This window comes from Lactuca serriola, chromosome 2 (assembly GCF_051521515.1).
Source record: "Lactuca serriola cultivar US96UC23 chromosome 2, Lser_US96UC23_V15, whole genome shotgun sequence".
NCBI lineage: Eukaryota > Viridiplantae > Streptophyta > Magnoliopsida > Asterales > Asteraceae > Lactuca > Lactuca serriola.
In genome coordinates this window covers 177,813,651-177,825,478 of record NC_136409.1, presented here as the reverse complement: position 1 = coordinate 177,825,478, position 11,828 = coordinate 177,813,651, and the positions used below count along the sequence as shown (strand labels likewise).

The following is an 11,828-nucleotide window of genomic DNA, read 5'->3' as shown; positions in this document are numbered from 1 at the left end:
TTTCAGCAAAGCAATGGACCTAGGATCTTCCAGATCAAGAGAGATCTGATGAATCTTGTTCAAGGCCAAGACTTTGTAAGTAATTACTTCACCAAACTGAAAGTTTTTTGGGAGGAATTGTCGAATTATAGTTCCAATTGTACATGTGGATTATGTATTTGTGGAGGAGCAAGAGAGACAGAACAGGTTATGAGTTTCCTAATGGGTTTAAATGATACCTATGCTCAAATTCAGGGACAAATTTTACTCATGGATCCTTTGACATCTGTGAATAAAATTTTCTCATTGGTTATTCAAGAAGAACGACAGAGAGATGTTGGTTTGAATCAGTCAAACACTCCTCTCATGGCATTTAATGTTCGAAGTAACAATTCTAGCAACAAATTTCAGAATCATCATAATTCAGGCTCTAATTACAAGAATAATGGCAAATCCCCATTTTGTACTCATTGTAAGAGACCTGGACATGTTCAAGATAAATGCTATCGATTGCATGGGTTCCCTCCAAGATACAAAAACAAACAATCAAATGATAATCGAATTAATTCCATTTCATTCCATCAACCTGAAGCTAGAGTCACAATTAACAAAATGCCCCTGTTACTGAACATGAAGCTGTAATAAATCTGACAAATGCCTAATGCCAACAGCTTATTGCATTACTCTCTAGGAAATTGGCTTCTACAAACATAGTGACTGCCTCTAATGAAGCCAACACAAGTAATCACTATATTCTCAATCTTACTGCTGGACATTATGAGTAAAATGTCTGAATTTTAGATTCAGGGGCAACTCGCCATATGTGTAACAACAAAGGTTTGTTTTCTAATATGAAAGAAATTGCAAATACAAGAGTTCTTTTACCAAATCAATCAAGAATTTTAGTTCATTATATGGGAAACATCAAGCTCAATGCACATTTTCTTCTTAGATATGTTTTGTTTGTCCCACAATTTGAACTAATCTTATCTTTATCACATCCATCACTAAACCACAGACTATTACAGTAAAAAACTTTCATGATTTTGCCATTATAATGCAGATGGAGGACAAGATGATGATTGGCAGGGGTAAAGTACAAGCTGGCCTATATGTTCTTGAAGATACATCATCTACTTTTACAGTACCAATCAATGTTGTTTCTTGTCACAAGTAGCATCAAAGATTTGGTCATCCCTCATTCAATAAACTCCAGATGCTTGATAGTATTCATGTATCAAATAAGGAATTTGATAGTATTCCATGTTTAATTTGTCCTTTAGCAAAACAGAAAAAGTTGTCTTTCCCTTCTTTAAACAATGTCAAACCTAATCAATTTGATTTAGTTCATTGTGATATATGGGAGCAATATTGTGTTAATTCTCATTAGGGGCATAGATATTTCATTACTTTGGTTGATGATTGCTCGAGATTTACTTGGATTTATTTGGTTAGACAAAAGTCTGATGCTCAAACAGTTACTCCAAAGTTCTTTCAAATGATTCATACTCAATTTGGAGTCAGTATTAAGACTTTTAGATCAGACAATGCCAAGGAATTAACTTTTACTGAATTTTTTTGAAGAGAAAGGTACCATGCACCAATTTTCTTGTGTTGAAAGACCACAACAAAACTCTATTTTGGAAAGGAAACATCAACATTTGCTGAATGTGGCTCAAGCTTTGTATTTTCAGTCAAAGTTGCCTATCATTTACTGGTCAGAATGCATTCTTCATGCTACATTCTTAATCAACAGAACACCTTGCAAATTACTTGGTAAATTTTCTCCATATGAAAAGCTACACGAGATGAAACCTGATTATTCCAAGCTTAAATCATTTGGTTGTTTAGCCTTCGTTTCTACACTTAACTCACAACGTACCAAATTTGTCCCTCGTGCCAAAATATGTGTTTTTGTGGGTTATCCTCCTGGAATGAAAGCTTTCAAATTTATAGATCTTGAAACAAGGCAAATCTTTAATTCTCGAGATAGTGTCTTTCATGAGGATATTTTTCCATTCACTCAAACAAAAGGTCAAAATATTGTTAATCCTTTTCCATTTCATACCTTACCTGTTGTTCTTGATTCTAGTTTGGATGATGATACAGAACTTTATAATACCATTTCTCATGATCATTCGTCTTTTTCTGAAAATGATGATCATCCACAATTGCCTATCTTAAATAGACCACAAAGAACCAGTTCTAAGCCTACATATCTCCAAGATCACCATTGTAATCTAATTCAAAATGAGTAAGTTGTATCAAAGGCTAGATGTCCTATTTCCAAATCTGTTGATTATTCCAAGTTGTCTCCTACACAGAGGGCATTCTCTTTGGCTATCTCAGCTGAAACAGAACCAAAGAGTTATAAAGAAGCTGCCTTGTCCAAAGAATGGTGTACAACAATGACAGATGAATTACATGCATTAGAGACAAATAATACTTGGTCAGTTGTACCCTTACCTGCAGACAGAAAAGCATTGGGCTGTAAATGAGTTTTCAAAATCAAAAGAAGGGCATATGGGTCCATTGAGAGGCATAAAGCTCGTTTGGTGTCAAAGGGCTTCAACCAACAAGAAGGCATTGACTTTATTGACACTTTTTCACCAGTTGCTAAATTAGTTACAGTAAAATTACTCCTTGCATTAGCTGCACAACATTCATGGCCTTTATTGCATCTGGATGTCAATAACGCTTTCCTTAATGGTGATTTAGTTTATGATGTTTACATGCAGTTACCATAAGGCTATATACCACCTAAAGGTTTTCCTTCTAATACCAAACTCGTATGTAAACTACAAAAATCCCTCTATGGCTTAAAACAGTCTTCTAGACAATGGTATGCAAAGTTTTCTTCATTTCTAATCAAAGAAGGCTTCATTCAATCAAAGGTTGATTACTCCTTGTTTTACAAAGGTTCTGGTTCTACCTATGTGGTTTTGTTGGTCTATGTTGATGACATAGTATTAACTGGTGTGTCTTTGGGTGAAATAAACTTAGTGAAATATCGCTTGAGTAATGAGTTTAAACTTAAGGATTTGGGCAACCTCAAGCATTTCTTAGGTCTAGAAATTGCAAGATCTAAACAAGGTATTGTTGTCTCCCAACGAAAATATACATTAGATTTGCTTCAAGATACAGGCAAGCTTGCTACTAAAACCACTGGTTATCCAATGGATCCAAAGCTTAAAATTTCCAATTTTGATGGAGATCCTTTAGATGATCCTGCACAATACAGACGCTTAATTGGAAGACTAATGTATCTGACCATTACCAGGCCAAATATAACATATGCAGTACATAGATTGAGTTAATACATTACATATCCTAAAAAGCCACACATGGAAGCTGTCACTCATTTGTTAAGATACTTGAAACATAATCCGGGTCAAGGTTTGTTTTTGTCATCCAAGCAATCTTTACAACTGCGGGCATTTAGTGATTCGGATTGGGCTGGTTGCCCAAACACAAGAAGGTCAATCACTAGGTTTTGTATCTTCATTGGTGATTCATTAATTTCTTGGAAATCTAAGAAGCAAACAATTGTTTCAAGGTCATTTATTGAAGCTGAATACAGGGCATTAGCTGCAACTACAAGTGAGATTATATGGCTCAAACATTTGTTACAAGCATTTAAGATTGACACATTACAACCAACTCTTCTCTTTTGTGATAATGAATCGGCAATCAAACTTGCTTCTAATCCCATCTTCCATGAACGCACGAAACATATTGAACTTGATTGTCATTTCATACGTGACAAAGTGATTGATAAAACAATTAAACTGATGCCTATTCGATCTCAACGTCAATTGGCTGACGTGTTCACTAAACCTCTTCCTAAAGCAAAGATGTGATGCCTATTCGATCTCAACATCAATTAGCTGATTTGTTCACTAAACCTCTTCCTAAAGCAAAGATGGTTCCTTTATTATCCAAGATGGCTCTTCAAGATATTTTTCAGAGTCCATCTTGAGGGGAGATATTGGTGTATTTATGCTATGTCACGTCATGTTAACTACTTCATTATTAGTTAGATTTTTCTGTTTTAATCAGTTAGGCTCATATTAGTTTAGCTCATGTTAGTAGTGCACATTAGCATAGTGATAGGCTCGAAAAGATTCTCTCTTCATTTTGTGAATTGTAACAGATTAGGAGATACCCGAAGAGAGAAAACTTGTAGCCGATGCCACAAAAAAGTGTTTGAGTTGCCGGTCTTAATTAATAATTGATATGTCATTGTCTGGTTCATCAAGTAATGTTTGATTTAAATAAACAACCTCTAAAATGGAGATTATATCAGTTGAAGTTTGGATCATATTGACCTCATCATGAAGATCAAACAGTTCAACATGATTTCCATTTAAGTTATTTGCGTTGTCGGTCAATGTAATCCGTACTTTCTAATCGAGAAGGTGACACCTGAACAACTTCAATTAACTCTCTCATACTGTCAGGCATGGTAATAAATGAGTGTCAAAGGTCGATGGTTTTGAGGCAAGTAATGTAATCTCTAAATAAGTGGCCTTACAAATGTTTAAACTGTGTTATGAAGTCCAAGGTAGTTATGTCAACTATATTGCGTTGTTCAACCTCTGTGTGCCACTTTCGATTCTTAAGAAGATAGTGACAAAAGTGATAAGTAGATTGTTAACAAAATTATACATCAACGATCGACAATAACTATAAAATAAATGTGATTGGTTCAATAAAAAAACATCATATGCAACAACCCAAATTCTAATTATAGAATAATTAGACTTAATGGCGTCGTATAACACACAATCTTATACAACAAAAAACATCTAAATCCCCCTTTTAAGTTTTAACTCCATCAGACAACAAAAGGAGAAAAGGCCATCTCCAACAAGTTGTCACTAATGACTAAACATTGTCTATAATAAGCAAACTAATCAAGAAAATAAAGAAGATGATAGTTTTCAACATAGAAAAAACTAGATAGATAATTAGCATCATCATCATCAATAAGTCATAAGAGGTGACCCACTGCAATGGACATCAGAAGCATCAGAAACCCTTTGTCTAGGAGACAACGTGTTACTTGCTGCAAGATCAACCTCAAGATTAATAATGCTTTTCCTCTTTTGACTATCGAATTTCACCTTCGACTCTTCTTCTACACCTTCAGATATCGGGGTCAAAGAGACTCCTTGCTTCTCTTGGTTAAGAAGCATCGCTTGAGCTTCTTCCACTATCGATGGATCCTCTTCAGCAGCGTACAAGATCCTCTGTATCGCATCAATAATCTGCGAATAATCCAATGTAAGCAAAAAAGTTGCAAGCCATAAAAACGAACTTGAGAGAGACAAAGAGACAATACAGGCAAGTTTGCGATATTAGGAGATTGGCACAGGATTTCGATATCCCTCAGCTTTGCAAAGTAGAAATCTCTTTCTTTTTCAAGACTATCCATTGTTAGCTTTAACTCTGTGATCTGCATAATCAGTAGTAATTTAACAAATATGTGAGCCTGTAAGTGTTGGAGAATCTGGATTACTGTTTGTGTGACCATGGTACCTGTTGATCGTATACAGAGACGTTTGGAGTTGCAGAAGGTGGTTTAGAGGTCTTGACAGGTGGAGCTGCTGAGTGTGCAGAAGATGGATCGCCTCTTCGAGTGGAGTGATGCTTAGGTGCACCTGTGGAGCCTCTGGTTGGTTGTGTTGGTGCGGATTTCCTGCTTACATCTTTCCCACCTTTGCAGGATTCTCTTCTTTCAGCAGGATTGTAACTATAGCATGAAATGGAAGCAGCTAATTAACAACTTCAACTAATTGAAGAACTCATATAACAGTTAATGGTAAGGACTTACTTGTGATGACCACCACCGCTGACAGAATCACAGTATTTCTTCATCCATTGCATGAATTCAAGGTTATCCAGTGGTCTTCCTTTCACTAGTTTGCTCACCTCAATGTGCTGTAGCATAAAATTAGTTAATAACAGCATTCCATATAAATACAATTACTAAATACTAAGCACAATTCGAGAATCATAAAGAAGGAAAAACCTTTGTGATTTTCAATTTGTTGAAAACGTCTTGAAGAACCTTATAGTTCTGAATCATATCGTACTCTGTCTTGGCGTCGAAATTGACCTTGTGCATCGGTACGATTCCAGGATGTGCGGCATCCATTAGCTGACAGTGAACTGCGCCGGAGCACGCCTGCAACAATCAGATCCGTTCAAATCTCTAAGTTTAGTCATTCTAAATACACACAATTCACGATCTAAACAGAAATAGAGAAACTACCTCTAGATTTTTATGCTTAATGATCGATGATAAAACATTCCAAACCACAAATAACAACAATTCAATAAATTCATCTAGGTATAAATTTGGGGATAAAACAAACCTCTTCAACTTTGGAGAGACTGAGTTGGAGACTGGAGTTAATCCAGGCTAAGATCTCCGTTCTACCGACGAAGTAAGCAGCATCCATCATTCCGATGTTAGTGGCCATCTTCGAAGTCTCTCTCTCTTTCTGACTGTTCTAGAGAGAGAAAGATGTGTATGAAAGAGATGGGAGAAAATTGACGCAGCAACGCTCCTGTAAAGAGAAATAACGGTGCGTTTGTTTGAAATGAGAGTTGAAGGCGGGATTTATACGACTTTATGTGATTCAAAAGCGGAGGAAACCCCAACGGCTAGAAAAACCAGAAAACCAAAATTTGGCAGCCCACCTGGGCCAAAGCCTAGGGCAGCAATGGGTCTATTATTTTTTGGGCCCTAACTTTGATCTATTTGTTGACTACTGATTATGGTATTTTTCTAGAATTTTCAACATTAGTTCTGAATATTTCTGATTTTTTTTTTCTAGAATTCTTAACATTAGTTTTCTGATCTCTGGAATTTTGTTAGCGTTGATTCATTCACTTATATGTTTTGAATTGGTAATTCTCTAGTATTCTGAACATTACATCTGATTTGTTTCGTTATTCTAGCATTATTAACATTATTATCTGTTTGATTTAAATGGAAGTATGTAAGTGATAGAATAAGATGAATTTGTTATTATGTTTTTAAGATACAACAAATTGATTGTTAAGTCTCTTATAGTTGAAAAGCTGAAGGATTTTAAATTTTTAATGAACCTTCTATACACTTATATACCCTAGAAAGAACCATCTGTGTGGTTATTCATTTCTAACTTGATATTCACATTTTAAAGGTTGTTTGAGTGTTCATCTAAAAACTCGTTATTAACTTATTCGTTTATTGAAAAATCAATAAGTTCAAAAAAAAATGTTTGAATACCTAAGAACTTTTAAAACTCCTTTTTTAATTTAACTTATAACTTATTATGATAAAAAAAACAAACAAAAGATAAAATTTTAACAATTTTTTTTAACTAATTGATTTATTGACTTTTGCTTCTAAAAAACTAATCCTAACATTTTAAAAACTATTTTTCCCACCTTCATAACTTAATAAAACATTTTCTAGTAAAAGTCATTTTCAACTTCAAAATAACCATCTTGTAACTTTTATCTTCATCCTTCTTTATGTAATTTCATCTTTATGGTAATTTAAGTGAGTTGACATTTACAAACATTTGAGTAAAAATGATGTAACTAATGAATTATATTCTCTATTTTTAGATATATAATTTTATATTTGTGGAACTGTTATAAACAAAGGAAACAGATGTGACAAGTGGTGTGTCAAAACTCAAAAGAGATAGTAATTGGTGTGTCGTGTGGTTAATTGTTTTCTATTTGAAAAACATTTAATGGAGCAAAATGCATCTTTGAAACCTCTTTTTGTATGATTAAATGTGGCTTAAACATCTTTTTGGTGTGTCGTGTGGTTAATTATTTCAACTCAACCCAATATGTTTATTTAAACGAGTTGATATTTCCAACCTAACACAACATTTTAAATAAATGGGTTGTCATCGGGTTGACCTGTTTATATAGTTCCTAACACAACATATTAAATAAATAGGTTAAACTTGGGTTAACCCATTTAAATTCAATTAAATAAATTATAAAATTAAATATTATATCACTTAAATTAGAAAACGTAAATAAAAGTTTATAATTATAACAAAAACACAATTCTAATTCATAAATACAAATAAATTGTTCAAATACCATTAAAACAATTTAGTCTTACAATGATTTTGGAGAGTGAACAATATTATCGACACTAAAAAAAGATATAAATTAGGATTGAATTTTATTAAACATAGATAATAATAATAATGCAACATTATAATTTACAAATTAATACTTTGATTAATACATGATAATATTTAAATAATATTAAATTATATATATATATATATATATATATATATATATATATATATATATATATATATATATATATATATATATATATATAAAAAAGTTAAATGGGTTCACGGTTGAAAATGAGTTTATAATTTTTACCTGAGCCAACCTATTTGGCAAGCTCTACTCAAAGTTAAGCCCATTTTATATAACAACTATCCAATAGTCTGAGGGGCTGATATGTAACATATTTTGGGTTTACATTTTTACCCAAATTTAAAGCGATACGTTAGGGTTTAGACACAAAGCAGCACTCGTTTCCTTCAAGCTCCCGAAAATGGCAGACAACGGAGTGCTGCCGGTCGACAAGTTAACAATTTCCGAAACCGTCAAAGAAGCCGAGTTCTCACAGCGTGTACTGGTTCGATCGATTTTGGGCCGTCCTGACGGCGGCGCTGGACTTGCTGGGCAGACCTTAAAGGTAGGCGGCTGGGTGAAGAAAGGGCGAGAACAAGGCAAAGGTTCATTTGCCTTCCTTGAACTTAACGATGGATCATGTACGGCGAACCTCCAGCTTATAATATACTCCGATGTGGCGCCGCTAGGCCAGTTTACTCCGACCGGTACTAGCCTGCACGTGGAAGGTGTGCTTCAGATGCCTCCTGCAGATAAACAAGGGAAACAGTCGATTGAACTAAAGGTTTCAAAGGTTCTAGATGTTGGAGCTGCTGATCCCGCGAAGTATCCATTGCCCAAAACGCGATTGACACTTGAATTTCTTAGGGATTACGTTCATCTCCGACCGAGAACCAATACTGTGAGTTTTTCATTTCGTTGATCTTAGTTTCTAGATACTGCATATTTGATCTGCTTAGTTTCAAAGTTTGTTTCTGTTACTATTTCAGATTTCTGCTATTGCCCGAATTCGTAACGCACTAGCTTATGCAACTCACACGTTCTTCCAAAAGCATGGATTTCTCTATGTCCATACTCCAATCATCACCACTAGTGATTGTGAAGGCGCTGGAGAGATGTTTCAGGTCACAACTTTAATAAACGATTCAGAAAAACTTGAAAAGGAACTCCTTAAGAATCCCCCTCCGTCCCAAGAAGATGTAGATGCAGCCAGGGCTGCTGTCAAGGAAAAAGGTGGAATAGTTGCCAAATTGAAGTCTGATAAAGCTGATAAATCTGCAATAACAGTTGCAGTTGCTGAACTTACTAAAGCTAAAGAAACTCTTTCGAAGATTGAAGAGAGATTCAACCAGAAACCTGGTATCCCAAAGAAAGATGGGAAGGTTGACTATAGTCAAGATTTCTTTGCACGCCAAGCCTTTTTAACTGTTTCTGGACAACTTCAAGTTGAGACCTTTGCTTGTGCCCTCAGCAGTGTTTACACTTTTGGCCCAACTTTTCGTGCTGAACATTCTCATACTTCAAGACATCTTGCAGAATTCTGGATGGTTGAACCAGAAATAGCATTTGCTGATATTGAGGTACATTGCTTATACAATGCAGAATGCACACACTTCTTTACTGAATCTCCAAGAAAATGGATTTGATTTGTTCATATTCCTATGTTTATGCAGGATGATATGAAGTGTGCAGAGGCATATGTTAGGTTTATGTGCCAATGGTTACTCGACAACTGTCTTGATGACATGGAATTTATAGCTGAAAAGTTTGACGAACACGCCATTAATCGTCTAAAAATGGTTGCTTCTACCAATTTTGTACGCCTTACCTACACAGAAGCAGTGACCATTCTTGAAGAAGCTGTTTCTAAAGGCCACCAATTTGAGAACAAAGTAGAATGGGGAATTGATTTAGCATCTGAGCATGAAAAGTAGTCTTTTTTTTCTCTTTCTATTTTCAACCTGACAATCTGTATATTGTATATTCAACATGTACACTAATTTCAAGATTTTGCATTGTGTAGATACCTAACAGAGACAAAATTCGAGTCCCCTGTGATTGTATACAACTACCCAAAAGGGATCAAAGCATTTTACATGAAAGTTAACCCTGATAACAAAACAGTAGCTGCCATGGATGTTCTTGTCCCAAAGGTAATGTTCTTTTGAGAAATCATACATCAAAACTTTAGACATTAATTAATACCCTTTGTTTTGTTTTCCAATAGGTTGGTGAACTAATTGGAGGAAGTCAAAGAGAAGAGAATTACGAGGTCATCAAAGAAAGGTATGATTTTTTTTGTTTCAGTAATTTGTTAATTGTGTATATGCTTAAAAAAATATATATAATGAAATTTGATTTGGTATGCAGGATTCTTGAAATGGGGCTTCCACTTGAGCCATATGAGTGGTACCTTGACTTGAGGCGCTATGGAACTGTGAAGCACAGTGGATTTGGATTAGGGTTTGAGAGGATGATTTTGTTTGCAACTGGAATTGATAATATTAGGGATGTAATCCCATTTCCAAGGTTTCCAGGAAGAGCAGATCTTTGAGGTACTTCTAAAGATACATAAACATATATCAAGATCATTCCTTTTGTTTTATATTTATTAGCAAGTAAGTTTTACTTTTAAAAAAGTTTGTGAAACCGATTTGGATACATTACTTTGTAAGATTTTGTTGCCACTTGCTGCTTTATTTTACTGTTGGTGATGTTATAGACTTTTATTTTATTTTATTTCCCAAGTGTGACAATTTGGGGATTCAACATTGCATGTATTGGTTGCCCTAGCCCCAATTTTGATCAGATTGTATATATACAAAGTTAAATAGGTCAAAGATCAACTACAAAAAGATTTAGGTCCATGCAAGTGCTCTATGTGAGTTGAAGTTAGTCGATCCTTTGTAGCTTTTATAATCAGTTATAGAAAATATGATACAAAATTAAAACCTTAGAGTTTTTGATGTTGGGGTCACCATAAGGGTGTGCGAATTGGCTATCTGTTAGGCTCATTTTTCATACGAGTTTCAAATGATATATGATTCTTTTCCTCTTCTCGGTTGTCTCCTCCACATCCCCTGAAAAACAACATTATCACCATGAACACGCTCAAAAACCTTGCAGTTTTTATTCGTGTCAATCTTGTAAAGCTCCGGGAATGAATCTTTAAGAATACCACATCCCCATCCTTTGTCTTTTCGAAATCCACATCCCCTAACCTAAAAATCCCATTTGATTTGATAAATTGAGAACTAAATCCCCGAAATCCCATTTGATTTGATAAATTGAGAACTCAATCTTATTTGCAATTTCTTCATTACAACCTTTGCTTATCTCCCCTCAAGCTTCAAATTCCTTTAAATAGTTAAAAATTCCATTTTGAAAACTTCCCAGTAGTCCTAAAATTTAAAAGTAAAGCCGCATGGCCCTAATGCGATGTCATTGCTACAACCCCAAACAAAATTTTTAATCTCCTCCATAGAAAAGGGGCCTTCCAAACCATCCTTGTCTTCACTCGAAATCTTCTTGAATCTTCCATTCACTAGTTCTAGTCTCACCATATTGCTCTCATTAAATTTAGAAGAGAAAAATTGCCAAACTTCATCCTTGATCAGTTCCCCAGTCCCCCTTGATATTAAGGGGGTGTTTGGCTAAGCTTGTTAAGGGCT

General features: G+C 34.8%; 2 protein-coding genes across 2 annotated transcripts; one reads left to right on the top strand and one right to left on the bottom strand.

Moving 5' to 3' along the window:
* Positions 1–4,668: 4,668 nt before the first annotated feature.
* Positions 4,669–6,597, bottom strand: LOC145087513 (microtubule-associated protein RP/EB family member 1C-like). Its single transcript, XM_079025478.1, has 6 exons — positions 6,360–6,597; positions 6,014–6,169; positions 5,816–5,922; positions 5,521–5,734; positions 5,324–5,437; positions 4,669–5,249 (listed from the first exon to the last, which is right to left on the bottom strand). The coding sequence occupies exons 1-6, from the start codon at positions 6,465–6,467 to the stop codon at positions 4,965–4,967; spliced, it is 984 nt and encodes a 327-aa protein (XP_078881604.1). The 5' UTR covers positions 6,468–6,597; the 3' UTR covers positions 4,669–4,964.
* A 1,928-nt stretch (positions 6,598–8,525) lies between these two features.
* On the top strand, positions 8,526–10,896 carry LOC145087512 (asparagine--tRNA ligase, cytoplasmic 1-like). The gene is made up of 6 exons (XM_079025476.1): positions 8,526–9,058; positions 9,147–9,737; positions 9,831–10,087; positions 10,181–10,310; positions 10,385–10,443; positions 10,528–10,896. Exons 1-6 carry the CDS (start codon positions 8,579–8,581, stop codon positions 10,709–10,711), a joined length of 1,701 nt encoding a protein of 566 aa, XP_078881602.1. The 5' UTR covers positions 8,526–8,578; the 3' UTR covers positions 10,712–10,896.
* Positions 10,897–11,828: the final 932 nt, after the last annotated feature.